Here is a 25,448-nt window from a genome sequence, read left to right on the forward strand (position 1 = left end):
GCATTCTTGATGTATTTGACAGAAATCAAACAATTTGCCCAGGTTCCGAAGGGTTAATAAAAATGGAAATGGACCAAGAGTCGAGCCTTGAGGCACACCTAGTTGTTGTACTAATATCTGAGAATGCTTCCTGGTAAAACAACGCATTGTTTCCTATTATGAAGAAAAGAACTAAACCAAAGTAATGCATTACCAGACAAGCAGAGTAAAGTTTATATAGCAGAAGGAAGGGGTCAACCAGGTCAAAACGCCTTTGACAGGTCAATAAAAATTGCAACAATTTATTTTTTTACATTAGATGCAGAGAAAATATCATTTGTGAGTTTAAACAAAGCAGTACTATGGAATTATTTGTTGGAAAGTCTTGCTGCAGAGCGCTTACATCCATAGTCAGGAGGTCCTGTCCCAGATGAGGACAGAGAGCCGGTAGATGTTGAGAATGACAACCAGGAAGTTTTTAATAGTGAAGAAGATGAGCATCTGGTGGACCACCTTGAAGTAGATCATGACAGTGAGACGGACCACCAGGAAGGGCCCATCCTGGATGAACAAAGCTTCCATAGTGCTCCAGATATCAGTCCTGAGATGAGAGAGGAGAGAGGGCGCAGGCTCGGAGGAGTCACTTGAGGATGCAGGATGCATTACTGTTGAGACAAAGGAGAAAATCAGTTAGGTAGGGATCCATGGAAGCATATGCTTTTCCAAATATCTGCTGTTAGATTGTTTTCTGTGTTGGGTCACCCTGCACTCACCTTTGAGCTGTTTTTGGTCTCGACCAATTCACGAGATAAAATATACTACTGAAATAACTGTCTGCTGCTGCTGGAAATGAGGATAATTGAAACGAACAAAACAATTACCCAAAAAGGGCTGTATCTAGAATTCCAGGTACATTTCTTGGATGTTTGGACATTTCACGGGTTTTAGGAAATTTCACAGATTTCAGGATGTTTCAAGGATTTTAGAACATTTCTCAGATATTTTGCCATTTCTAGGATTTTTTAGCAAGGACCTCTATCTTTTTTTAATAAACAAGCTCTATTTTGATGATAGTTTATGCACTCTCACACCTTATGTGTACTAAAAGTACAAAAACAATTTCCATTATGAATCACTTTATTTTTATTGTGTATTAGAAATTGGGTGGGGGACCAAGCAGAACTTTACTGGGGGCCAGATTTGGCCTGCAGGCCATAATGGGTATCACTGATCTAGATTGTGATAGTTTACAGGTGTATAGGTCCACAGCCATTTAGAGCAGTGAAGCACATGATGTCGCTGAGTGATGGATAAATGCAAACAGACTACAGTGTGCAAAGATGAGCTGTGATGTGTACCATCAACATATGAGTGAGTGTTGCCATTTGAATCATCAGAATGTGAAAGTAGTAGTTAAACAGAGTGTCCCACATCAGCTGCAGGCATCTCAGTTGTTATTAAAACTGCATAAACTGCTGTCCTCTTCACTAAGCTCAGTTTATGCTTGCTGCTGTGTCCCTGGCGCAATGATGCACAAGCCAAAAATGACGTCATCAGTTATGAATTTTGTGTTGAGCACAAGGTTAAGGCTCAGCAGGTTGTCAGTTATTTTAGCAAACATGCCTTTAGAGCCTGGATCAGCATCAGTCTTGATGTGCTGCCTTTCACAAGAATTGAAATCTCTGGGACCAAGAAAATTGGTTTGATTTCTTTTGAAAACATGGGGAAAAGGGAAAAATGCAAAAACAAAATAGTAAAGATGACAAGAAAATGACAACAAAATTAGGGGTAGATTATTCGATATTATAATTGTTCTAATTATATATTTAAAATTTATCACAGAAAAAAAGAAAAAAAAGGTTTTTTTGGTTGCTAATTTTCAGGTAAGTTTCTCATTAGTTTTTACTCATTTTTTGTGGCTATTTTTTGGGCCATTTTTTTCAAAACTTCATTTTAGGATTTTCAATAATTAATAATAATTAATTAATAGTTAATAATTATTAAGATTCTCATTACCCTAATCACATGTTTTTGAAAGAAATCAAGCCAATTGCTCAGGTTTCAAAGGGTTTAATAAACAGTAGTGATTGGCCCAGCGTGGGCCAGGTCAGCTAGAAATCTGTTTGAATGGGAGGTTAACCAAAAAAACATCTGCCAGACCAAATAAAAGATGAGCTCGCAGATGTTTCTGGTTCCCAGGCTAGCAGAAAGCAGAATACATATTTCCGTTTCAAGCCGTGTTACCGCCGTACCTGAGAGATGGAGTGGAAACTGCAGCATGCTCCAAGTCCACACAGCCAAAATAATGTAGACCATAGCTGGACTGCTGTCCCTTTGATACACACACACACACACACACACACACACACACACACACACACACACACACACATTTAATTTCACCTTATTGTTTTACAAGACAGCATGTGAAGTGAAACACCTTCCTGCTCCCCCCCCCCTTCCTGTTACTCACCTGACATCAGATAGTGTCTCAGAGGTGAACTCCAGTATGTCGGCAGCTGTGCCCACAAAGATGAGCAGTAACTGGGAGAGCTGGTCTCTGGTCAGCTCTCCAGTGGCCGGCAGCAGCCACTTTCCCAAGATCAGTAAGATGAGCAGGATTTGGTGCAAAGCCAGGATCCAGTCGTTGGCACACACTGAGGACAGAGATGTCCCCTGTAGAGTGTGTCCACATGGGAAAAAGTCATACAGTCATGTAAAAGGTAACTCCTTTACTTTTCATATTTTTTTGTTTTTAACCCTTTAGACCTGAGCTAATTGGCTTGATTTATTTCAAGGTAGAAGGCAATAAACAAATTAGGATTAAAAGAAGATCCAGAAGTAAGGAAGAAATTAGTGACAAACAAAACAAAACAAACAAGCACAAAAACTCATGACAATGACCTGAAAACCAGCACAAAACACCCAAACAGGCAAACCTAAAAACAAACTGGAAAGTACAAAAAACAAAACAAAACAAAAAAAAAACACCAACAACAGGGAAATATACTGAAAAAAAAGTTTAAAAATTGAATATTTCTGTAAAATAATTTTTAAAATACAGTTATGAGATATACTGTAGCACTCTTTTTCTCTAGCTTTTTTTTTTTTTTTTTTTAATTTAAATCTACTAATTCCATAGCAAGTTGCTTATTGGTATTGGTTTTAGGAAAAAGTGAAAGGAGAGGCACTGAGGGTTACTGATATTCTGAGTGGAAAGAGTGTAAATAGGGAAGCAAACATCATCCATTCACAGTGCAGACTGGACTTTTCATGTTGAGCATGTGATTGTTGTGATTGAGGGCGGCTGTTTCATTAAAGGCAGCCACTGTATGAATGCGCTGCTGTAGTGAAGGAAAAATACCAGCAGCTGTACAACAGCCTCTTTGAGGTCAATCAGCATCACCAGACACTGGACAGGAAGAGAGCCCCGCTGTCCAGACGTGACGATACAGAAAAACACAGCTGCAGAAAATACTGTAGTACGGTAGTGTTCTTCTACCATAACTGAAAAACTTGTATGTTTCTCAACACAAAACAGCATTCTATAAATTTACACAAAGTTGTTAAAAACATTTAGGGAAACTACAGGTAAGCTTACTTTTACAACACAGTTATATTTGCCACTGCCAAATGATAGGATACTACTAAAAATATTAACGCCTAAAGCTAAGGAGATACTAGAATTATAATGATCATATATGTATACATATTTAAAATTATGTTAAAAAATTATTATGATTTTTAAGCACTTTTTACAGGTCACTTTCTTGTCTTTTTTAAAGAATATAATAATAATAATAATAATAATAATAATAATAATAATAATAATAATAATAATAATAATAATAATGTCATTATTATTATTGTTATAACTACTAATTTTCACAATATTTTTTATATTTTTCACTTTTTTTGCTAATGTTTGGATCATTTCTTTTTCCGTTGCTCATTGCCTTCCTTCCATGTTTTACAAAGAAAGCCAATTTGCTCAGGGTTCAAAGAGCTCATGCAAATATTATGAAATAAAAGGGCATGGTTTAAATAATCAAACCAAAGAACGTCAACTCTATATCCCTCTTATTTTAACTAAATCTATATTCAGGAAAAATATGTTTTTTTAATAAAATAAAAATTTAAATATTTGCACAGTTCTGAAACCTACCTGAAATCTGAAAATGCTCTTAATGTTTTCAGTTGAGTCCAGTTTTTCACACTAGAATAAGAGACACAGAGTTTAGGACTCTGTTAATGCAGTATATTAGCATGAAACTTTCAGTATAAAACAATATGACAGAGTCAAATACATGGATGATACCCTTGAGTCAGCAGATTTGTTCTCCTGGTGGTGTAGCTCTAAAATCCATAATGATGGGATGATGCTGATGAGGAAGAGGAAGATGGCAGGAGAAAACCTGTGGGGAAATAAAATGTCAGTACACAAGTATTGCTGTAATCTGAAGATAACAGGCAGCCAGTTACATTCTCACTCAATATTCTGAATGTGTTTTGCTGACATAAAAAAGGGAGGTCTAGCTGATACCATTTGTAATCTTTCCCTCTCCTCCTCTTCAGGGTGAGGATCATCTCCCCCACCAGAGGCAGATAGAGGCCGGTGAGAAGCCAGTAGAGTCCATCGTCCTTCACCCGCACCACTCTCCACACTCCGATGAGGGACAGGAAGAGAAACAGAGACCTGGTGAGCACAGCACAAATGAACTTGAAGAACATGACTCGAGTGTGTGAGTTATGACCCACGGCTGCTGCGGGAGACGGAGGCGTTATATGTGAGACGTCTGAAGGAGTTGATTGTTTCAGAGGGGGGAAATGAGCTGGGGCACTCCTCCAGCTACCTGCCTGACTGCTGTGTTTCTCTCTGTTAATTGCAGTGTTGTGCCAATCATGATGTGAGTCAGCTGCCTGCAGTATCATGCAGCTGTTGACTCTGAATTGTTGTGATGTGTACAGTAAACACGTCAAAGGTCTCACAGTCTCACAGAGCAGCTCCAATCAGGAACATATATTCTCAAAGAATCAGACTGGTGATTTTTTAAGAAAATTATTATCGACAAATCTTATGTGTAGACCGAAATCAGCAACGGATGTATCCATTAAAGCAGAGATTCTCAGCTTGCTTTGCTTGGGGGCCACTTTTGCTAAATGACAGCGGCCAGTTGCAGCAGTCCTATACATGTTTCTTGGACTTTAAGACATTTCTAGGACTTCAGGACATTTCAAGGATTTTTGGATGTTTCTAGGATTTAGGGCATTTGGGGAATTTTAGGACATTTCAAAGATTTTTGGACATTTTTAAGATTTTGGAATGTTTAAGGACATTTCGAGGATTTTAGGACAATTCTAAAATTTTTGGACCTTTCAGCAATTTTAGGATTTTAGGACATTTCTATGATTTTAGGACATTTCAAGGATTTCAGGACATTTTTAGGAGTTTAGGACGTTTCTAGGATTTTCAGACATTTCAAGGATTTCAGTACATTTCTAATGATTTACGACATTCCTCGGATCTTAAGATGTTTCTTGGATTTTAGAGCATTAGGGACTTAGCCAAGATCTCTGTGGAGGGATCCTTAGTTGGCACTTTTTTTTTTTTTATATAAACAAGCTCTATTTTGATGCTGTCTTATGCACTCTGGCACCTTATGCATACTCAAAATACAATCTCAATTTACAAAAAAAAAAGGAAAACATTCCGTGGGTCCCCAAAATCAGGTTTCTATTCACTGTCTGTGGAGCCGCTCTAGACTTACCTGGTGACATCACACATTTGAGACTTCCTTCTCTGATGTCTGGCTTTGAGAAAGAGCGGCTCATGTTCACAAGTACTGATTGAACTTTCCTGGGAATAGCACCTCAGAGTTTAGGCGGCGTGTTCCTTTAACAACAGTAGTTGCGTAAATGTACATGTTGGCCTCTTACTCGCAGACTGGTTCCCATAGTTGCCAGCACCTGCAGCTGTTTGACAGTCAGATGAAACGTCACAGCCTCCTCCGCCTCATGTGCCGCGTGCACTTGATTTAACCGGGGCTCCCCGCCCTGTTTACTACGTAACATGCGGCACATCGTTCCAGGCGAATGGAGCGCAGCCACTATCTTCACTGACCTGGATTACTGAGGAGGCTCCGGACTGATCCCGCTCTCAGCGCCGCAGGTAAGTCCGCGCTTTGCTTTGCATCAAACATTTCATTCTCGCGCAGGCTTTAGCATTTGTTGCATCTGCGATCATGGAGAGAGATTTGTTGTCTGTTTCCAAAATCACAGTGAGAGCGCAAACACACAGTCCAGAGACATGATGCGCGTTTATCGGACAAACCGTGACCGTGACGGCTCCATCTCCCACCTGTCGTCACCATCACACAGAGCATCCTTTTAGAAGAGTCTGCATGCATTCTGAGCGTCTTCTGTCATCCTCCCACCGCCCACACTCACTGTGTCACACCGGAGTGTCGGCTCCGTTACAGCTGAGTCTTGTGTGTCTCTCCGATCAGTGATCGGAGCCGCAGATGGAGTCGGGACCGGGAGGCCGAGGCTGCACGTCGGCGCTGCTGCTCCCGGAGCCGCCGAGCAGGAGGCAGAACACCGACCCGCTGGATGCACTCCTGTGATCCCATCATCCTCCACTGCACCGGGACTGCTGGAGAAAGGAACACAGCAACTTGATTAAAGGTCCTCAGCTTGTACATGGAGCCGGAGGGAGCAGGGTAGGGGGCCAGCAGGGGCCTCCGGGACACACCACAGCTTCACAACTTAACTGCAACTCAACTAAAGCTAATGGTAAGATGCTCTCAACTGGAATGTTTTACCTCCAGTTACAATCACTGCTGTCATGAATGTGCCTGGATATTCTCTAAGTGCTGTAGGACTGAGGGCTTTCGACAGAAAATACAGTTAAAGTCACAAGTTAACCCTTCGAAACCTGGGAAAGTAAGAAACATGGGGGGAAAAAAGACAGAAAAAAGAAAAAATATATAAACACTGGAAAGTTAAGTTAGGTGATTGTCTGAAAAATGGTGCTTAAAATTATAATAATTCAGTAAATCAATTTTAAGTATTTAATTATGAAAAGTGTAAATATAGTTCTATGGACATTTTTCTCCAGCTTTATAAAAAAATAATAATTATAAACAGACTAACTTATTGCAATTTGTGGGACACTTCTTTTCAAATGAATCTTACCAATTTGTTCAGGGTCAAAGGTTTAGATACTTGTGAAAGGTGTATGAATGTGGCACAAGAAAAAATGATTTTGACCCAGGTTTTAAAGGGTTAAGGGGGAACCTGATTCCCAATGTGGCTTTTCTGTGGATATCACTAATGGTTTTTAACCCTTTTGAAACCTAGATGGACACATTTCTTTTGCTGCATTCAGATACCTTTCACAAGCATTTAAACCTCTGAATACTGATCAAAAAGGTTCAGTCCTCCTTTTTTCCTTCAAATTTTCAGGTCCTTGTTTTCCTTGTTTAATTACGTTTTTTTTTTTTTTTTTTTTTAACTTTTCTTGTGTTCATTTTCAGGTAGTTTTCTTTTAACTTTTTACTATTTTCATGCCAATTTTTGGGTCATTTTGTCAAGGTGCTTAATGCCTTCTTCCCATGTTTTTGAAAGAAATCAAGCTGAGTATCTCAGGTTTCAAAGGATTTAAGACTCTTTCAGATCCAGAGGCAGATTTGTGAACCCTTGTTCTATTTATAAAAAACAGAAAAGAGCACCTTTTATCCAGAGAGCACGCATTAGTTATTATGAAATTTAAATGTAGTTTCAAACCAAGCGCAGTGGGAAACTTGCAAAATATCACTGAAATAGAGGCAAAAGGACCTCTCTGAAAGCTCTGCTCACTGACACTCAGATAATATGAATTGACACTGTTGCCTGCTGTTTGCTCAGAGCTGCATGGTAGCAACAGAGGTCTTCAAGCATTGCCGGATCAAACCAGATACTGATTTTAAACATGTTTATTTCTGCTGTAAAGTTGGTTATTTTAACATGAGGGTCTTATGGGGATTGACTCTGTTTGGAGTCAGCCTCAAGTGGACAATAGAGGAACTGCAGGTGTTGGCACTTCCGTGTTGGCTTCATTTTTTAGCATCAGAGGGTGCTGCTTAGTCAGAATCAATTACTCTCTCATGCAGAGTACTACTCAGCTGTCTGTGTCTTGTGTGGCCTTAATGATAATTGCTTTCCAGTTCGACAAAATAACACAAATGATGTCAATAAGGAAGCAAAATATTTTTTTACAGAAAGCTTGTGTTACAACCTAGGAGGTTTGGAAAAGTATCCACAATTAGCAGGTCAAGGGGGTCCATCAAAAGACAATATGGTGTTGATTTATGGGAAATGTAGAAGTTAATTTTGTTTTGATTGACTCAGTCTAGGAACTAAAAGTTGGGGTATTTCAGCATCCACTCTTTACATTTTGATCATTTTTGTTTGAGCCTTTCTTGTGCTGTGATGGCAGTTTCAGTCTGTCAGTCAGTTTTAAGTGAAGTTTTTTAGAGACATTGCTGCATTTCCTGTCAGGATATAGGTGCGAAAAGTGACTTTTTTATACCAAGACTGCACTGCACTTTCCAGAGACAGAGACATTGTTGCAGTTTTCTAGCGATATGGTCTAATGAATAGTAATTGGTCTTACAGATACATTGCTGTGTTTTTTTTAAACTGGAAAGTGCCATAAAAAGCAGTTTTTATACCAACAAATTGCTGTTTACTTAGTTTGAAGTGGTTGTTTTCTTTGTAATTATTAGCGAGATTTATATGCACACTTTTTCTCAATCTGACTGAAGTCAATCTGATTGAAGATTTCAGGTCAATTGTTTACACGGGATATCCTCTGATACTATCTGGTGTTTACATGCGCTGATGCATGTAAACAAAGCACCTGTGTGACATGCACAAAAATAATGAATTTGGTAACTTGACAGGGCTGATGACTCTTGCGTTGACAATAAGATACACGTGACCAACACTTTTCACACACTCTCACACCACAAGTGCATTTTCTCATCGTGAAAAATAAATAACGATAACTTATGGACACATCAAGACCACTTGTTATGAAACCCAGAGTAGGCTTCATTGTGGTGTTTTTGACAGCTGGTATACCTTGAGTAAAAAGAAAAGAACAGACTACACAGTAGATGATACCAGTCAATGGAAGAATGTCTTTGTCAGCCCCAATACATCCAACATATTGACTCAGGACATCACTGATACTAATGAAATGTGTCTGATACACTCAAGATCGATAATCCTCAAGAGTGCTCGAGTTAGCTTGTCCATCTCCCAGAAATGTAAACTGTAGGAAGACAATACAAGACATGAATACTTATGCCACTGACTTATAAAATGCATTTAGAAAAAAAATATGATTTTGTATCTTATAAATGTTGTCCAGAGTCCCTGCAACTGGTGTAAGCTGATCAAAAGCTCACATCCTCTGAAAAATTGTGTTTACACATAAGCAAAGGCTTCCGACTCACAACACAAGAAGCCTAATTAGAAAATGTTAGCTCGTGACACAGCTCGTTGTTGGTCATCTGAGATAAGTGGAGCGTGGCGCGCACAGATCTCTGCTGCTGTGTGTGCATGCCTGTATTTTTTCATTTTATGGGATCTGCAAAGGATTTAATCAGTCATGCTCTGTCTAATAGATGGGTTGTTCAGTGGAGCGTGATGAGAGAGCATGCTGTCCCGGAGAGAGAGAGAGAGAGAGAGAGAGAGATGAGAGGAGGAAGACATGACAGTGTCTCTAAAATACAAGGCCTCGGAACACAAAGGAAAAGCGAGTTGACGCTGTCATGAAGACGGAGCCAAGTTAGCTCTTGATTCCTGCCTCCACAGGAATCTTCAGCTTCAATTATGCACATGCAGGAGTGTGTTCCAGTGAAAGAGAGGAGAAGGCCTAACTGTTGTTTGAAGGCACGTTTTGCCTTTTAACACAGAGGGAATGCTCGACCTGTCCAGGAGATGCAAATCACTTACTGTATATGAGTCACTTTCTCTCAGCCTCCTCCACACTCCTGCCTCCACAGCTAAGTCATCTGAGCTGAAATAATAGTAAGGCAAGTGCAGTGATTTGCACTTCATATATTTGTTGGCAGACTCATGGACTTGCTGTCACCCAAAAGGACCAAACGTGTCCTTAAAAATGTCAATCAAAAGTCTACCCCTAGGTAGACCTCTAGTGTTTAGAAAAAAGGGGGATATGTTTGCAGAAATTGAATATTATCTAATAAGTCTGTTTTCTTTAGTGTATAATCACCCAAAAATAAGAATCGTTGTGTTCTCCTTGCCTTAGAATGTGTCTTTTATATCTGCATAGTGAGTCCTAGTTAATGTAGATCAACCATGGACTGCATACAAAGATGGACAACGCGTCCCCACTCACCCCGCAATGCTTTAAGGGGTGATCACACAGAGACGCATCACACCAGGTGCCTGGAGCAAGACTGTGTGCACATACTGCATGTGCGTAGCCAAAAATGACATTGATGAGCGGTGTGTGAGTCAGTGAGTGAAAAAGTTGAAAATACTTCAACTTTTATTTGTGCCCACAAAAATTGACAGAAAAACGCATTGCGCAGCAGTTAGAGAAGAGCAACTGACAAGTGCGATGTTCAATAGAGAAATGTAATATGTAATATGATTATATGTATATATAATGTATATAACAATGTAATATAATAGAAATCTGAAAATAAAAACAACTTCATTCAGGGTAATCTAAGCTGAAGAGGGTTGTGTAAATAATCAGGAGGTTCTGCTGTGTGACTGTGTCTAACTGTATTAGCCTTCATTTTAACATTTATTTACATGAGTTTTTTGGGCCAGAGCACAACAGCGGAGCAAAATCCATGATGGAGTGAATGCCGCCACTTCCTGTTTCAAATTAAAAGCCCTCTGGGATTTTATACACAGTTCAGTCACATACTAGGTTCTGACCTAGTCTTGTTTCCATGTTAATGCATGATGGCAGATCCTGCTTGTTTGTGTGTTTGCCACTCCTCGGTAACCATAGCAATGTGCGTTAGTGACGTCATGTGCATACACTGTAATGCAAATGGACAGTTTGATGCCTTTCATCTGTGAATGTGAAGGGTCACAGAGATTTAGCCGATGGAGATTTCTCCATCAAACACTGTTCTTATGTTAAACTGGCTGTGCTTACTGAAATAAAGCCATGTGTGTGGCACTATAATGTGACACCATATGTTTTATTAATAGTTCTTAGATCACAGGAGTTCTGTGGCATGGCAGAATGAGCCACTGCACCTTAGTCTGCTTACTTGTTAGTAGAAAAAGTTCTGGTTGCTTCAGGGCATGTTGTTGATAAATTCAGTACTCATTCAAAAGACTGGCACGACATACTTTGTCTTTTATTTGTCTGTTTGTCTGTTTTGTTTTTTTTATAAAAGGGCATGTTGTCGCAGATATTTTAAATCAGATAGTTAACTGATTAACAGAAAATAATCTACAAATTAACCCTTTCAAACCTGAGCAAATTGCATCCCCCAAAAAGAAACATGGGAATAATGCAATGAGCAACAACAACAACAAAAAAAAGTAGTAATTAGTAAAACAAAACAAAAAAAGAAAGAAAGAAAGAAGGAAAGAAAGAAAAAGACAGTTATAAATAAGAGGCAAAAAAGTATTTTTGTAATAAGTATTGGTAAAACGTTCAAAGAAAATTACCTGAAAATCTGTCATAAACAGAATGGATTTTTTAAAAAGGAAATGACCTTGAAAAAAAGTGCATTAAAGATTCTAATAATTCTGTAACACAATTTTAAGTATGTTATTATGACAGTTATATATATCTTTTCCCTAGCTTTTTAAAAATAATTTACTAAATCTACTATTTTCTTGCAGTTTGTGGATCATTTATTAGCAAGTTGCTTATTGCCATTTAATCAAACCCATTTGCACAGAGTTCAAAGGGTTTAATACTTAATACTACGTGAAAGGCATTTGAAAGCAGCACTTGAAAAGTGATGTCGCCCCGGGTTTAAAAGGGTTAATCAATAACAAAAAATAGTCCTTAGGGACAGCCCTGCATTTTTAGCAGGAGCATTGGGGTGGGCTTTCATAATGGCCAGAGTTCATTATTATAATCATACATTATCATGTTGCAGTGGGGCTCTTATAAGCAAACACATATGGCCTCCCGAACACAGTCTGGTAATGTGCCTTTTGTTAATTTGATTTCATATTTCAGGAGACACTGAAATCCCTGCTACCACGTTGTACATGTTTAATGATGTGCACTGTGGTTATTTTAAGAGAGTGATGTCAGCGCAGTTAGGCAACACTTCAACTACAGTAAGCAGCAGTACAATGACTTCTCCTGCCTGAATCTGCAGCCAGAGGAGCCGAGAGGGTTTGCTTTATTAATGCAATCAATGTATAATCATGATTAGCATTGACATTAAACTAAAATGCACAGAGTAGGTTTATTTTTAGTCACCCAGTGCACTTTTGTAAATCCTGGTACCATGTCAGGAGACTTCATTCATGCACTCACAGTGAAAGAGGTGTGAGTAATAGTGCAGGGCTTTGCAAACACGCAGCTGAATCCAGCCTCCAGCAGTAAGTCTGCAGGCCTCATGCAGTCATTCTGGCAAGCAGTGAGACAACGTGCTGGCAGAGATCTCAGCGTTTGCATAGTGGAAACTATACTATACTTTTCTTTAAAGAGCCTTCGTAAGTTGCTTTAGTTATTATAGCACATCAGTGCCAAGTGACCAAGTGACAAGAGAGCTGCCAACTTAAAAAAGACAACTTAAAAAGAAATGGTGAAAAAAAAATACAAGAAATGGGTTATAAAAAGTTACATTAAAACTATCTAAAAAGTACACAAAGGAAAAAGAAAGAACAGTTTAAAAAACACAAATGAAACAAAAAGGGATTTTTTCCCCCTGTACCATAATTCTATCACACTTTCACCCCATTTTTTGTTCATATCCAATAATCCTCCCAGATAGTTTTCTAAGATAAATTTCTTGTCACTTTTTAGCATTTTTGTGCTTATTACATTTTTCTCATCATTTTTCTCCCATGTTTTTTTTGTTTGTTTGTTTGTTTGTTTTTTAGGTTTCAGAGGTTTAAATGCTGGTGAAGAAAACTGATGGAAGTCCAGGTGTCTAGGGGTTAAAGGATGGGTTTTAATTTTTTGGGAACTGTGCTTTTATGTAGAGTGCTATAGTCCGGATGTTGTTGGCCTAGCTTGGCCTAGCTAGACTGAGAATGAGGGTTAACAGGCAAAATTTCAAAAATGCCTTGTCCGGCATATCTAAAACTTACTGAATAACACATTGCACCCTGTTTGTTTTATTTGTACAGAAATGTAAAAACAACAATAGTTCCATGCTGGGTGCAGTGACTGTATGCAGCTTCCTTGAGTCTTGTGCTGCTTTCACATCATATATAATGGATGGTAGACTTGGAAGGATTCCCATGTTAGCAACATGAAAGAATACATGTCATTGAGCAACTCAGGATAGTTATTTATTGTCAATTGCTATTTATTATTAAGTGCCGAGTTAAATATGTCAGAGCCTTCACAAAAATCTTTCCCCTGATGCCATTTACAAGTTAGAAACAGGTGAAGTTGGAAATGAACGCAGCTTTGTTATCACAGAGAAGTTATCAGGTTTGCTATGATCATGCGTGAACATATCAAATCATGAGCATGCAACCAAATTGCTAGAATAAAATGTTGGCATTGCAATAGGGTATCCATGCAAACCATGGATGCTACATTTGTATAGGTTTTGGGGATGTTTCTAAGACTAAAGGCAATTTCCCAGATTTTAGGTCATTTTCTTTTCTTTTCTTTTTTAGGATTTTTCAACATTTCTTGGATTATATGACATTTCTAGAATTTTTGGACATTTCTTGGATTTTAAAACATTTATAGGACTTTCTACAACAAATTTCTGAGATTTAAGCATGTCTCTGGGGTTTTAGGGCTTTTCTAGGATTTTAGGACATTTGGCAGCATATGTAGCTGATATGTTAAACCCGCGTTTCTGTATTTAACAATTTTAGTTATTTTGTGATGTCACAATACTGTAAATGTGTGGTTATGTTTAGGCATAAAATGCACTTGATGACAATAAGGAAAACAATCTTTTGGCCTAAAATACACCAGAACCAGAGATAAAATTAGTCCCAGATATCAACTAAAAAAATTACCTGCTTTTGTTGCCACAAACCTTGCTTATCCTAACAGTGGTCTGACATGATTGAACTAGGAGCTGAACCCAAATGCACAACACCAGAGATCAAAAAGTATCAAAATATAAATTTAATTAAAGGCAAAAGAAAATAGTCTTTCACAAGGCAAAGGAGAAATCATAATCACTCCGAAGAGGCTGCAAAAGTAACAACAAAAAATCACTCTGACGAGATATAAAGAAAACAAGAGTCCGACAAAGTATCAAACAAAACTAGGTACCTGACCTGAGCAATACGAATGAGTGAGCAACAAACAAAAGGTGACTTGAGCATGGAAATGGTGCTGATTCTCTGACAGACAAAACAAGACAAACTGGCATAAAGCAAGACGCTGACATCTATATATACACAAGGTAAGGGGAAACAGGTGGCGACAATCGGGGTGGGACCGACAATCACACTGGCGGGAAAACACACAAAGGGAGGAAGTAAATTGCTGAAACAAGAGGAGAGTTAGGATTTCAAAATAAAACAGGAAATCACAAGACAACATAGACACAAGACAAAAAGCAAATCAACACAACTTTCTTGACATGACATGGTCTGCTGTTTGGTCTTCACACCATCCATCATCCCCTTCTCCTCCTGACGTGAAATGTACAAATCATCACTATTTGCAAAACAACAACTAGACTCCTTTCAAGATTATTTCCCACTCTGCTCTTGTTGAAAGTATTATGCCAAACTCCCTTTAGAAAGAAGACTTATTATCAATTCCTTGCATGTTTGCAAAAACACATAACTCTCCCACAAAAATCATGGTATGTTAACACTGGGCATCAGTATAATCCATACTTTAGTGCAGTATTTGTGTATTTGTGTACAAACTTTCAATTTTGGATCAATTCGCTACCAGCCTCTGTTGGTTAAGTGCACTTCTTTAGTGGGAGGAGAATGTCGGAATGAGAGGCGAATAATTTAAAAATTTAGATTCCTTCATAGAATAAGTGCTGGTTGGTGGATCAGAAACGCACCAGATTATACCAGCCTGTTCTTATTCCAAACTCATTAAATAGACACTTTGACAGTACTCTTGACATAAGATGATGATGCCAAAAGCCACCTTTCATGTGAACATGACACACGGGAGAATTCAGGCTGACAGAACCATTTGCGATATTATGATATGCCGGCAGACGGCCGAACTGTACCTGCCGCGTCCGCATGAAATGCAGCAGGAGGCATCAGGTTGAAATGCTGTTGATAATGACGTCATTTAAGGAGTGCGTGGACGCCTATAGGTTGGTTGGAAGGGGGGATAGATGAGCCAAATGAACCTCAGACTTTCATGCTGGAGTCTCAATGTGATGTTTTTGTCTACACCTTACTATGAGCCTCCTTCCCCTAATCCTAACCACTTGTGCCAGCATGTGCCTTGGTTGCCATGTGCTTTTATTGCGTAAACATAACCATGTGCAGTGTAATACCACCATGTGCTTGTGTCAGGGTAGCGGCATCTTGGAATGTCAACAGCAGATGAGGAGGTGTACCTAAGACGTAATATATAGATGTGGAAGTCCACTGCAAAGCAATATGTGACAGCTTGGATTAATTACAGACTCTTGTTCACTCCACAACCCCACTAGTTTCTCATTTTCCATGCTACAGGAGAAGCAAGACTTGTTCACGATCTTGCACCTCCCCGGAGTCCTCTCCATGTCTACTGTCTAAACGTTTTGCTGCCTCCTGTTTGGCACTGGAGAGAGTGCAGCTATTGGTTGTTGACGATGTTAACAGTATTTTACTTTAGTATATGCACGAGCTAAGACTAAAAACTACTAACTAATAATATTAAATGTGTTTAATTTTGTTTGAATGTCAAGACGAGACAAAGACTGACCTAAGACAGCTTGGACTGAGTTTTATGACCAACATACACCAAATGATAGATCATGAGGGGGTGCCACAATTCAAGCAAAATGCATGATTTCATCAGCAATTTCATCGTGAAATTGCTTGAAAAGTGTCTTTGTGTAAGGCTGCCGTTAGTTGTAAAAAGTTGCTGAACTAGTCCTTTAAGACAAATACCGTAGGCAGACAAATGCATCACCACCACCATCACCATCTCCTGATCAAGTCGTGATTGACTTTGATTAACACAGGACCATCTGGACAGTTTTGTAACAACTTTTGGCAGCGCTAAAGCAGTAAAAATCACCCTGCATTGTTCTTTCATCAAACACATCTCTGTGCTCTTTTTAATATTCATTTTTTGTGGATCTAATTATTCTGCACTATCTGTAAATGTGTGTCTCTCTGCAGGATTTGAAGAGAGTGCTGTCCTTCCCACCATACCCCGGGGACTACTTGCATCCAGTGGTGTATGCCTGCACAGCAGTCATGCTGCTCTGTCTGCTCGTCTCCATCATGACCTACATTGTCCACCACAGGCGAGAAATTTTTTTAATTAAAAGAATTGTTGTTAACACAATACTGACGTGCCCATATGCATGTTAAAAGAGGGTGTGGTCACTGAAAACACTTTAAAAAATGCTTCTTGGAACATGTAATAATGTCTGAATGTCTGTCTTCTTTCTAATGGTGAGTGTGGTCATTATGAACACTGTAGCCCAGGGATACTCAACCTGCTTTGCCTTGGGGGCCACTTTTGTAAATTGACAGGAGGCGAAGGTCGAGTCACAGCAACCTCGAGAATGATAGATTTGGAATTTTGGGACTTTTCTAGGATTTTAAGACAGTTATATAATTTTAGGACATATTTGGGATTTATGGACATTTCTGGGATTTATGGACATTCCTTGGATTTTAGTACATTAGTTATATATATACATATATGTGTGTGTGTGTTTGTGTATAGAATGGATCAAGCACATCATTCACACAGGTAGAAAGAAGAGACAAAGAGAGAGAGACAGAGAGGGAAAGAGAGAGAGAGTTATCTATAGTTTGGATTTAAAGGCCCCCAAGGTCTGATATCAGCAGGGAGGTAAACCCAGAGGAGGGGGGGCCCTCTAGCTGGCTGTCTGGTTTTTAACTCTGGGGACAGACAATAGCTGTAGTGAGTTCAAGGAGGTGAAACAGTTATTTATGGGCATGTCTGGATTGTATTTCACCATTGTACCACCACCAGAAGCAACACCATCCCATTGCATTGCATAGTTTTGACACAGTACTATTCAATCTTTATTTCAGACTGCTCAGACATCATATAAGCTTCAGCCACACTTAAAATTCATGATAGCAGGGAGTCATATTGGGGAGGATTCACGTCAGGGCCAGTAGGGACAGGAAGAATGATTACAGCAAACACCCTGCTGTTACCAGGGAGAGGACAACAAAGTACTACAGAGAGACGGCATTAGGTGACAACATCCTCCATTCTGGAATAATCTGCCAGGAGAGCTAAGAGCATCACAATCTGTAAATACCAGATAATATTTTTCTGCAGCGACATTTTTCACCACCAAGACAGCTTTACCAGCTAGCTAGGTAATTACACATCCTACATAACCAGAATGGTGTGCAGTGCAGAGCAGATAAAACAAGAAAATGGAAAAACATAAACAACAACAACAAAAAAGGAAATAACCCCAACAAATGTATGTTTATATTGAATAAATGTTTGTATATAAATGTACTTTTTAAAAAAAATATTTTATAATTTTCTAATAATAATTGTGTCTCCTTTTTTAGGTCATGTTCTCTGCCCCTTTTTTTAATTTCTTGCAATTTGTTGGGCATTTCCTGCCAAGTTGCTCATTGCCTTTTAGCCACGTTTTCAAAAGAAATCACACCATGTTGCTCAGGTTTTAAAGGTGTAAACGCTTGTAAGAGGCATCTGAATGCAGCACAAGAAAACTGATACTAATCCAGGTTTCAAAGGGTTAATATGGTTTTTGTCTCAGCAGTGGATGCATGTCAAAAGGACATCCATCTTTTAAACTCTGAACTCTTTGTTTGCAGTGTGATCCGCATCAGCAGGAATGGCTGGCACACACTCCTCAACTTCCTCTTTCACACGGGACTGACGTTTGGAGTTTTTGCCGGGGGCATCAATCAGATCAACCTACCTTTTGTGTGTCAGATAGTAAGTTGTTGTCTTCCTTTCTCTCTCAGCATAGAGTTATTTCACAGCACTTTAAAAAAAGGTTATCTGCACAGCGTGATGATCTGGAGAGAAGTGAAAGCTCCCTCAGTTGTTGGTCGGGCAGTTTTGAGGTCACTGGCAGCTACAGGCGTCACTCAGAGACTGAGAGAGGCAACAGGGAGATGGGAGAGCCAATGTTCACTGAGTGTTCAGTCACAACCAAAAGCAAAAATTGTTGAGGCTTGCTATACATTAATTTCTGGTTTCCTCTCAGGCTTCTCATGTGAGAAATGTCTGTTGGCTCAAATATACAGAGCAGTGCCTATAGAAGGTATTCTGCCCCATCACGCCTTTTTGGGTTCTTTTGCGGTTGTTGTTGTTGTTTTTTTTACCACAGCTTTATTTCTATTGCAGCCACCACACTAGCTGTCATTATTTCCATTCCAAGGACAGGTAGGCGAGTTATGGAGCCATATTGGATAAGGCATCTTTCCATCCACTCAACATTTGACGAGTTATGTGATGCAATAACACCTCTTGTAGCTCCTGCTGCATCATGAGGGAGACAGTTCCTACTGACAACCACATAGCTATAGCATCATGTGACCTAGAAAAGCCGAAAAAGTGTTTCCATTGAAGTTTTGCAGAATATGGCTTTTTGGAAATGTCTGAAATACTACCTCATGCGAGTGTAAAAAAATGTTTTATGTTTCCATTAGGCATATTTTATATTCCCAGTTTCAATTTGCACAATTTGAGGTTTAATGGAAACCCGCCTGCTGTTAAACAAGACTACAAGTATTCAGTCATGCCAGCAGCTATGAGGTTGTAGGCTATTTGCTTTGAGCTAAATGCTCACAATGGCAATATTAACATGCTAATGGAATTTTAACGATAATTTAACTGGGTAAAAAAGCTCATTTAGTGGATGACAGCAGGATAAGCATGTCCAGTCCCAACACAAGGTCAATAGATTGCTCAAGGAATGAGTCCTAAAACCCATAATTGAGTTATCAGTTTAGCACTCCTTTTTCCAGTTACACACATTTCTAACTAGACCCGTTAATATGTCATCCGGAACTCATAAAATACTGCCGCTTTGACAGTACTTTTGGTGTAGGATCTTGACAATAAAAGCCACTTTTCCCGTCCAATGAAATGTCGTCGGATGGCTTAATTTATGCCCTTGTCGCCTAATCCTAACCATTCGTGCCAACATGTGCATTTATTGATGTCCCGGCGTTGGTTGTATATGATTTTGTTGCCCAAATGTAACCACATGCAGTGTCATCCCACTATGTGCTTGTGCTGACATCACAGTAGCGGCATCGCGCAATGTCAACACCTGGTGCAGAAGGTATCTAGAACATGTAGACACAGAAGTCCACTGCAAAGTAGAAATATGTGACGACTTGAGTTGAGAATGTGTTGCACAATAGGATGGAGCTCAACTGGATGTGATGTCTCAAACTTAATAAGAAAAAGTAATATATACATGCTAATTTGGACAATGAACTAATTTTTGTTTTTAATCATTTTAGGTTGGCATCGTACTCCACTATGCTTCTTTGTCGACCATGCTGTGGCTGACGTTTACAGCTAGAAACATCTGTAAAGATGTGTCCAAAGACCCGCTCCGGGCCCAGAACAAGAATGGACCATCCCAGACTCGCACCAAACCCACTGTCCTCAGGTAAAGTCTAAGCAGGTGTTCATGTGCACAACAGGGCTGAACAAGACATGGATCATGACTGCTTCACTTGGTTCTGTCAGCAGATAGTGTGCTGCTTTTCAAAACCATCCTGAGATCTTCATGCGAGGCAGCTTGAAAGATGTCAAGATGTGTTTCATAGTAAGGATTATAGCAGCGATGAACATTTCCTCGCTTGGACTTTGTCTCTGTTTTACAAGATTACAGGTGTCATTTGCGAATGAACCTAAAAATGCATATATATATATAAAAAAAGGTCAACCACAAGGACCCACTTTATTTAAAATATGCAGTCTTGATAGAACAGATAGTAACTGGGTGTTTGCCTTTTAGAGGGTTTTTCTTTTTTGCATGTATTCATTATAAGGTCTCTTTTTGATGCTATTTTTGATTTTCCATGCAAACACACACCACAGATCACTTACTAAAGCAACCTGCAAGATTTATAAATTTATAAATATATCTTTTGAGAATGCAATTACAAGTGCCTCCCTTTGTCATAAAACTGCCTGATGAAGGTTCAGTGCCAAAGTGTCATATTAAAATAATGGTTTTTGCAAGATAGACAGTGTGCAGGAGTTTCTCTCCAAGTTCTAACATGCTAGTATATTTGTCAGTAAGCATGCTAACTTTACTTATTAGTACCAAATGCATTGTACAGCGGAGGCTGATGTGATTGGTCATAAGGGAAAATAAAAAAAGTTGGTGAACATGAATGTCTGAATGAAAAATTAACCCTTTGGAACCTGAACAAATTGGCTTGATTTCATTCAAAAACATAGAAAGAAGGCAATGAGCAACAAAAGAAAAAATGACCCAAAAACTAGCAAGATATTAGTTAAAGGTACAAGAAAATTACTTGAATTAAAATAAATAAATAAGAAAGAAATTTTAAATATTATATTAAAAATTGAAATGACCTGGATTAAGTGTTTAGAAAATACAGTAATTCCTTAACATATTATATGTTATTATGATAACTAGCTTTTTTCACTAGACATTTTAGCTTGTTCCTAGCTTTCTTTTTATATTTCTAAATCTGCTAATTTCTTGCAATTTGAGGAACAATTCTTTCCAAATTGCTCATTGCCTTCTTTCCCCATGCTTTTGAAAGAAATTGCACCAAAGTGGTCAGAGCTCAAAGGTTTAAATACTTGCGAAAGGCATCTGAAAGCAGCACAAGAAAAGTGATGTTTGCTCCAGGTTTCAAAGGGTTAAAGCAATCCATTCAAAAGATGATAAAGAAAAGATGTTTTACAGACAAAAACCAGTTAAATGTCAAAAAAAAAAGTCAGGGGATAACCTAAAGCATTACAATTCACCATGAATATCTATACTGGATTCCATGGCAACCTATGTAGTCATAGAAATAGAAAATAGAATAGAAATGTCTCTGATTCCTCTCGTCTTTTTGCCCTACACGTTTCCCTGCCAGCATTTATACTTTGTCATTTTATACCTTTTTGCAGATTTTATCTCGTCAGCGATGGAATCCCTCTCATCATTGTTGGAGTCACAGCAGCGTTTGGTATGGATAACTATGGCAGCAGGGATGATGCTTTGTAGTAAGTACTCATTGTTTCTGAACAAACATGTTTTCATTAATTCTTTAGAAAATAAAATAAATGTTAATGTCTCTGTGTGTCCTCCTCAGCTGCTGGATGGCATGGGAACCCAGCCTGGGAGGTTTCTATGCCCCCATTGGCCTTCTGGTCTTAGTCATGTCTGTGTACTTCCTGTGCACCTACATCCAGTTGAAACGTCACCCAGAGAGGAAGTACGAGCTGCGGGTTCTGAGTGAGGAGCAGCAGCAGTTATCATCCAGTGAGTCCAACCATCACTGCCACACTGACACTGGAGGAGTGTCTGGGCCCGCTGGGGACTGTCCGCCATTTGCAACAGGCGTGTCGGTGCTGGCCAATGAGCACTCATTTAAATCTCAGCTGCGGGCCACAGCTTTCACGCTCTTCCTCTTCCTGGCTACCTGGGCTTTAGGAGCACTGGCGGTGTCGCTGGGACACTTCCTGGATATGATTTTCAGCTGCCTCTACGGAGCTTTTTGTGTCACTTTAGGACTCTTCCTCCTCATCCAGCACTGTGCCAAACGGGATGACGTGTGGCACCGCTGGTGGGCTTGTTGCCCGTCCAAGTCCAAGTCAGAGGACGGGAATGGGGACGGACAGAGTCAGAGGCAGGAGGTCCATCAGCCACACTGCCACCTGAGCTCCCCCTGCTCAGGCAAGCAGCCTCTCCTCTCTCCTCACCTCCTGCAGAGCTCCTACCACAAAATGACACCGCCTTCCCAGAGCCCCACACCCAATCACAAAGGTCCATGCTGTGTTGCAGTGATGAGTCCTGTTACCACGGCACCTATCTCACCTTTCGCCGAGCCAGTGCCCTCACCACGTCCACAGTCGCTCTCTGACGAGCTCCCTCGTCCCACTCTGCCTCTGCAGAGCTGCCTTAATGACAGAACAAAGTCACGCTCCTTCAACCGCCCACGTCCATGCCTCCAGGACTACCGCTCTCACATGACTTCCACCAGTATGGATGGGAGTGTGCACAGCTCGCACCTGGACAGCCCTCATGCAGCGCACCACCTTGAAGGCTCACCACTGGTGTCCAGCAGCCCGCACCCAGACCTGCAGCTCCCCTGCCCCAGCCCGCTCCTGGAGAAGCAGCTGGCTTCCTGCCACAGCTTGCAGCGCCAGAACTCCTGCCACAGCATCCAAGATTCAATGACTTCCTGTCACGCTCATGCACACAACATGCATGACAGCATTACGTCCTGTCACAGCCTTCTCCTGCCTTCTCACGGGGTCCACACCTGCCAGTGGCACATGTACAGCTCAGCGGATCACACTTCCACCACAAGCTGCTATGAGAAACCAGAACCCTTCACCTTGCAGTATCAGCAAGACTCCGACACGTACAGCTGCATGTCAAAGACAACAGAGAAAGAAAAGGACAGTCTCTGCGTCGAGGGGGAGCACAAAGGTTTCCCAAGAAATACCCTGCCTCGGCAGCACGGCACCGTCAACCGGCGAGGCACCATCGGCCGGAACAGGAGCCTGCAAGAGGACGGCCTGTTTGGTTCAGACGCCACAGGAAACATTCGGACTGGCCCCTGGAAGAATGAAACCACCGTATAGTTTTCTGTTGACCTTCCAGCAGCCCTGTACTCAAATTGCTCCATCAGTGTTTGGGTCTCAATGCCTTCAGCTTTGCCCTTAAACCACAGGTTGAGTTTTCAGTGAGGCCTCGTATCCTGATGATATGTCAGAACCCTTTATGACCAAGTTATCTTTCAATGTGTTACTAATCCCTTTTTATAAGAAATATTCCAACACAAAGTGGTTCCATTAATGTTGAATTAATATTCTGCACCATGCAGTTTAAAGTTGCAATCAGTATTGTACAGCTCTGTAGGAGCACATCCAGACTTATATGTTTTTGGCTTAAACTGGCATTTTAACCTTTTGAATCCCAAGCAAATTGGCTTGATTCAGTTGGTTAATGGAAACCCACCTAGAGATTTAAAACTTTGGACCCGATCCCAACCAGAATTGTGGGAAACTTATCCAGAAAGGACTTGAGGCCAGTCAGACCCAATCTGAATCCATCCAAAGACTGCATCGAGCCCTTAGAGCTAACAAGTGTGAAGAAGCAAGCTGTGACAGCAGCTGTGCTGTGAGCTCAGTTTCTGTATTTTGACATTTCAACTGAGTGATGACAGAGAAAGTTAGAAGCAACAAAAGCTGTCTTATTCAAGCACTGCCACAAAGTAGCTGTTAACATATAACTGAGGTGCAAACGTGAACTCATGCTTGTAAAACACGTGTCTTATCTATGTTAAAATGACTGAGCCTTGACTGGCGTCCATCATCAACATCTGCCAGCTCACCCTGATATACAGTATTATGCAAAGACGCAGTAAAATATCACTGATTGCACCTTTAAATACTTGGATTAACGATTGAAAAAAAATATATATATTTGTCAATGTTATTATGTTTCTAATGGCATTGCTAGACACAGTATCATTTTAAATGTGAGTGGTTACACATGTGAAAACACTTTGGAATCAGTGTTAGCATGTGTGTGTTTTTATGTGTGCAACCGTGCATGAGTAGGTTCATACAAATGTGATGTGTTTTTGTGCTTTATGTATTTATTACTATGGATTCACCACTGCAGAGTTTTACATTTATGATTATCTTGATAAAGATTTATTAATTTATGAAGCCTAAGAAGATTTTCTATGGAGACACTTTATGTATGCTGCCAAATAGACTCTTGTCTGACAAATATTGCACTAGTGTGTACTATAGTAACTCACCTGGTGAGATAATATTTCCCAAAAAACTGCAATGTGCTTCAAAGCACAAACTTTGTATCGTGCCAAAATGATGTGCCAGCTTTCACTGTGATGAGAAACTACACGGCTCATTGTCAATGAGTTTGGAGAGATCGTAGAGTTTGTAGCGCCATGCAAACTGAACTCAGGTTTTTAAAAGATCATCAGCAACCCTATCAAGTCGTTCCAGAAACTTCCATATCTTTCTCTAGAGAGGTGTTTCATAATGCAGAATTACCAGTTGAGTCAGACTTACTGCAGAAAAAAAATCAGTCTTACATTCTGTTTCATTGAGCCAGTTTAACCCTTTGAGACCAGAGCAGATTGGCTTGATTTCTATCAAAAACATGGGAAGAAGGCAAAGAGCAACTTAACAAGAAATGGCTCAAAAATTAGCAAGAAATACATAAAATGTTACAAGAAAAATAGAGGATATATTATATTATATTATATTATATTATATTATATTATATTATATTATATTATATTATATTATATTATATTATATTATATTATATTATATTATATTATATTATATTATATATATATATATATATATATATGTAATAGAAACAACTTAGTGTGACAGCAATTACACCAATTTGCTCGTGTTTCAAAAGTCTACATACTGGTTAAGGTGTCTGAGCACAGCACAAGAAAACTAATGTCCATCCAGGTTTCCTTAGTCCCTTAGTTAGCATGGAGAGCTAGCCCTGGTTAGCCTGGCTGTGGTAAGGCGAGTTTTCAGGCTCACCTCAGTCTGGCTAAGTGTTACAGTTGATCAGTGAGACTGAAAGGGTCCTTTACAGAAACACACTCATTTGCTTTCTGTCATCAGAATAATGATTTCACTGCAGAAATATTTTTCTGTGCATTGAAAATGTGTTCAGAAATGAGACACAACTGTATGGCCACAGAGGTGCAGTGCCAGAAAAAGAAAGTGAGCGGTTACGTTGAATTTTCTGGGATCAATCACAGCGGGCTTTTCCCAGTAAGCCCTGCTCCTCTGAGCCTTCTTTATGCAACACCTCTCTGCTTCATGGTATTTAGCGGCATATTTGGAACCAGTGAAAGTGCAAGTCTTGTGAATTTCTCTC

The 25,448-nt window shown here is 39.7% G+C and overlaps 2 protein-coding genes across 3 annotated transcripts; one reads left to right on the plus strand and one right to left on the minus strand.

The window, feature by feature from the left end:
• Window positions 1-263: 263 nt before the first annotated feature.
• On the minus strand, window positions 264-6,475 carry LOC121958424 (transmembrane protein 26-like). 2 transcript variants are annotated; one of them, XM_088070323.1, is made up of 7 exons: window positions 5,748-6,475; window positions 4,523-4,675; window positions 4,298-4,394; window positions 4,145-4,195; window positions 2,453-2,655; window positions 2,232-2,311; window positions 264-644 (listed from the first exon to the last, which is right to left on the minus strand). In XM_088070323.1, exons 1-7 carry the CDS (start codon window positions 5,762-5,764, stop codon window positions 391-393), a joined length of 855 nt encoding a protein of 284 aa, XP_087926449.1. In that variant the 5' UTR covers window positions 5,765-6,475; the 3' UTR covers window positions 264-390. The 2 variants fall into 2 exon arrangements, with proteins under 2 accessions (XP_087926449.1, XP_087926448.1); XM_088070322.1 differs by lacking the exon at window positions 5,748-6,475 and having other exon boundaries at window positions 4,523-4,717.
• adgra1a (adhesion G protein-coupled receptor A1a) lies at window positions 6,009-24,783 on the plus strand. The gene is made up of 7 exons (XM_042508611.2): window positions 6,009-6,148; window positions 6,486-6,771; window positions 16,498-16,625; window positions 18,160-18,283; window positions 19,825-19,976; window positions 21,464-21,559; window positions 21,649-24,783. Exons 2-7 carry the CDS (start codon window positions 6,769-6,771, stop codon window positions 23,144-23,146), a joined length of 2,001 nt encoding a protein of 666 aa, XP_042364545.2. The 5' UTR covers window positions 6,009-6,148; window positions 6,486-6,768; the 3' UTR covers window positions 23,147-24,783.
• Window positions 24,784-25,448: the final 665 nt, after the last annotated feature.

This window comes from Plectropomus leopardus, chromosome 19 (genome assembly GCF_026936395.1).
Source record: "Plectropomus leopardus strain MGB_pleo_1.0 chromosome 19, ASM2693639v1, whole genome shotgun sequence".
NCBI classification, from domain to species: Eukaryota; Metazoa; Chordata; class Actinopteri; order Perciformes; family Serranidae; genus Plectropomus; species Plectropomus leopardus.

What these genes read in the sequence shown, in the direction of transcription:
- LOC121958424 (XM_088070322.1), bottom strand. Translation starts at nt 4,710, where the DNA reads ATGTTCTTCAAGTTCATTTGTGCTGTGCTCACCAGGTCTCTGTTTCTC. An exon ending in ACAAATCTGCTGACTCAAGG is followed by an intron (nt 4,196 to 4,297) that starts GTATCATCCATG and finishes CTCTTATTCTAG; the next exon opens with TGTGAAAAACTGGACTCAAC. An exon ending in GAGACACTATCTGATGTCAG is followed by an intron (nt 2,312 to 2,452) that starts GTGAGTAACAGG and finishes TGTGTATCAAAG; the next exon opens with GGACAGCAGTCCAGCTATGG.
- adgra1a (XM_042508611.2), top strand. An exon ending in ACCTACATTGTCCACCACAG is followed by an intron (nt 16,626 to 18,159) that starts GCGAGAAATTTT and finishes CTTTGTTTGCAG; the next exon opens with TGTGATCCGCATCAGCAGGA. An exon ending in AGCAGGGATGATGCTTTGTA is followed by an intron (nt 21,560 to 21,648) that starts GTAAGTACTCAT and finishes TGTCCTCCTCAG; the next exon opens with CTGCTGGATGGCATGGGAAC.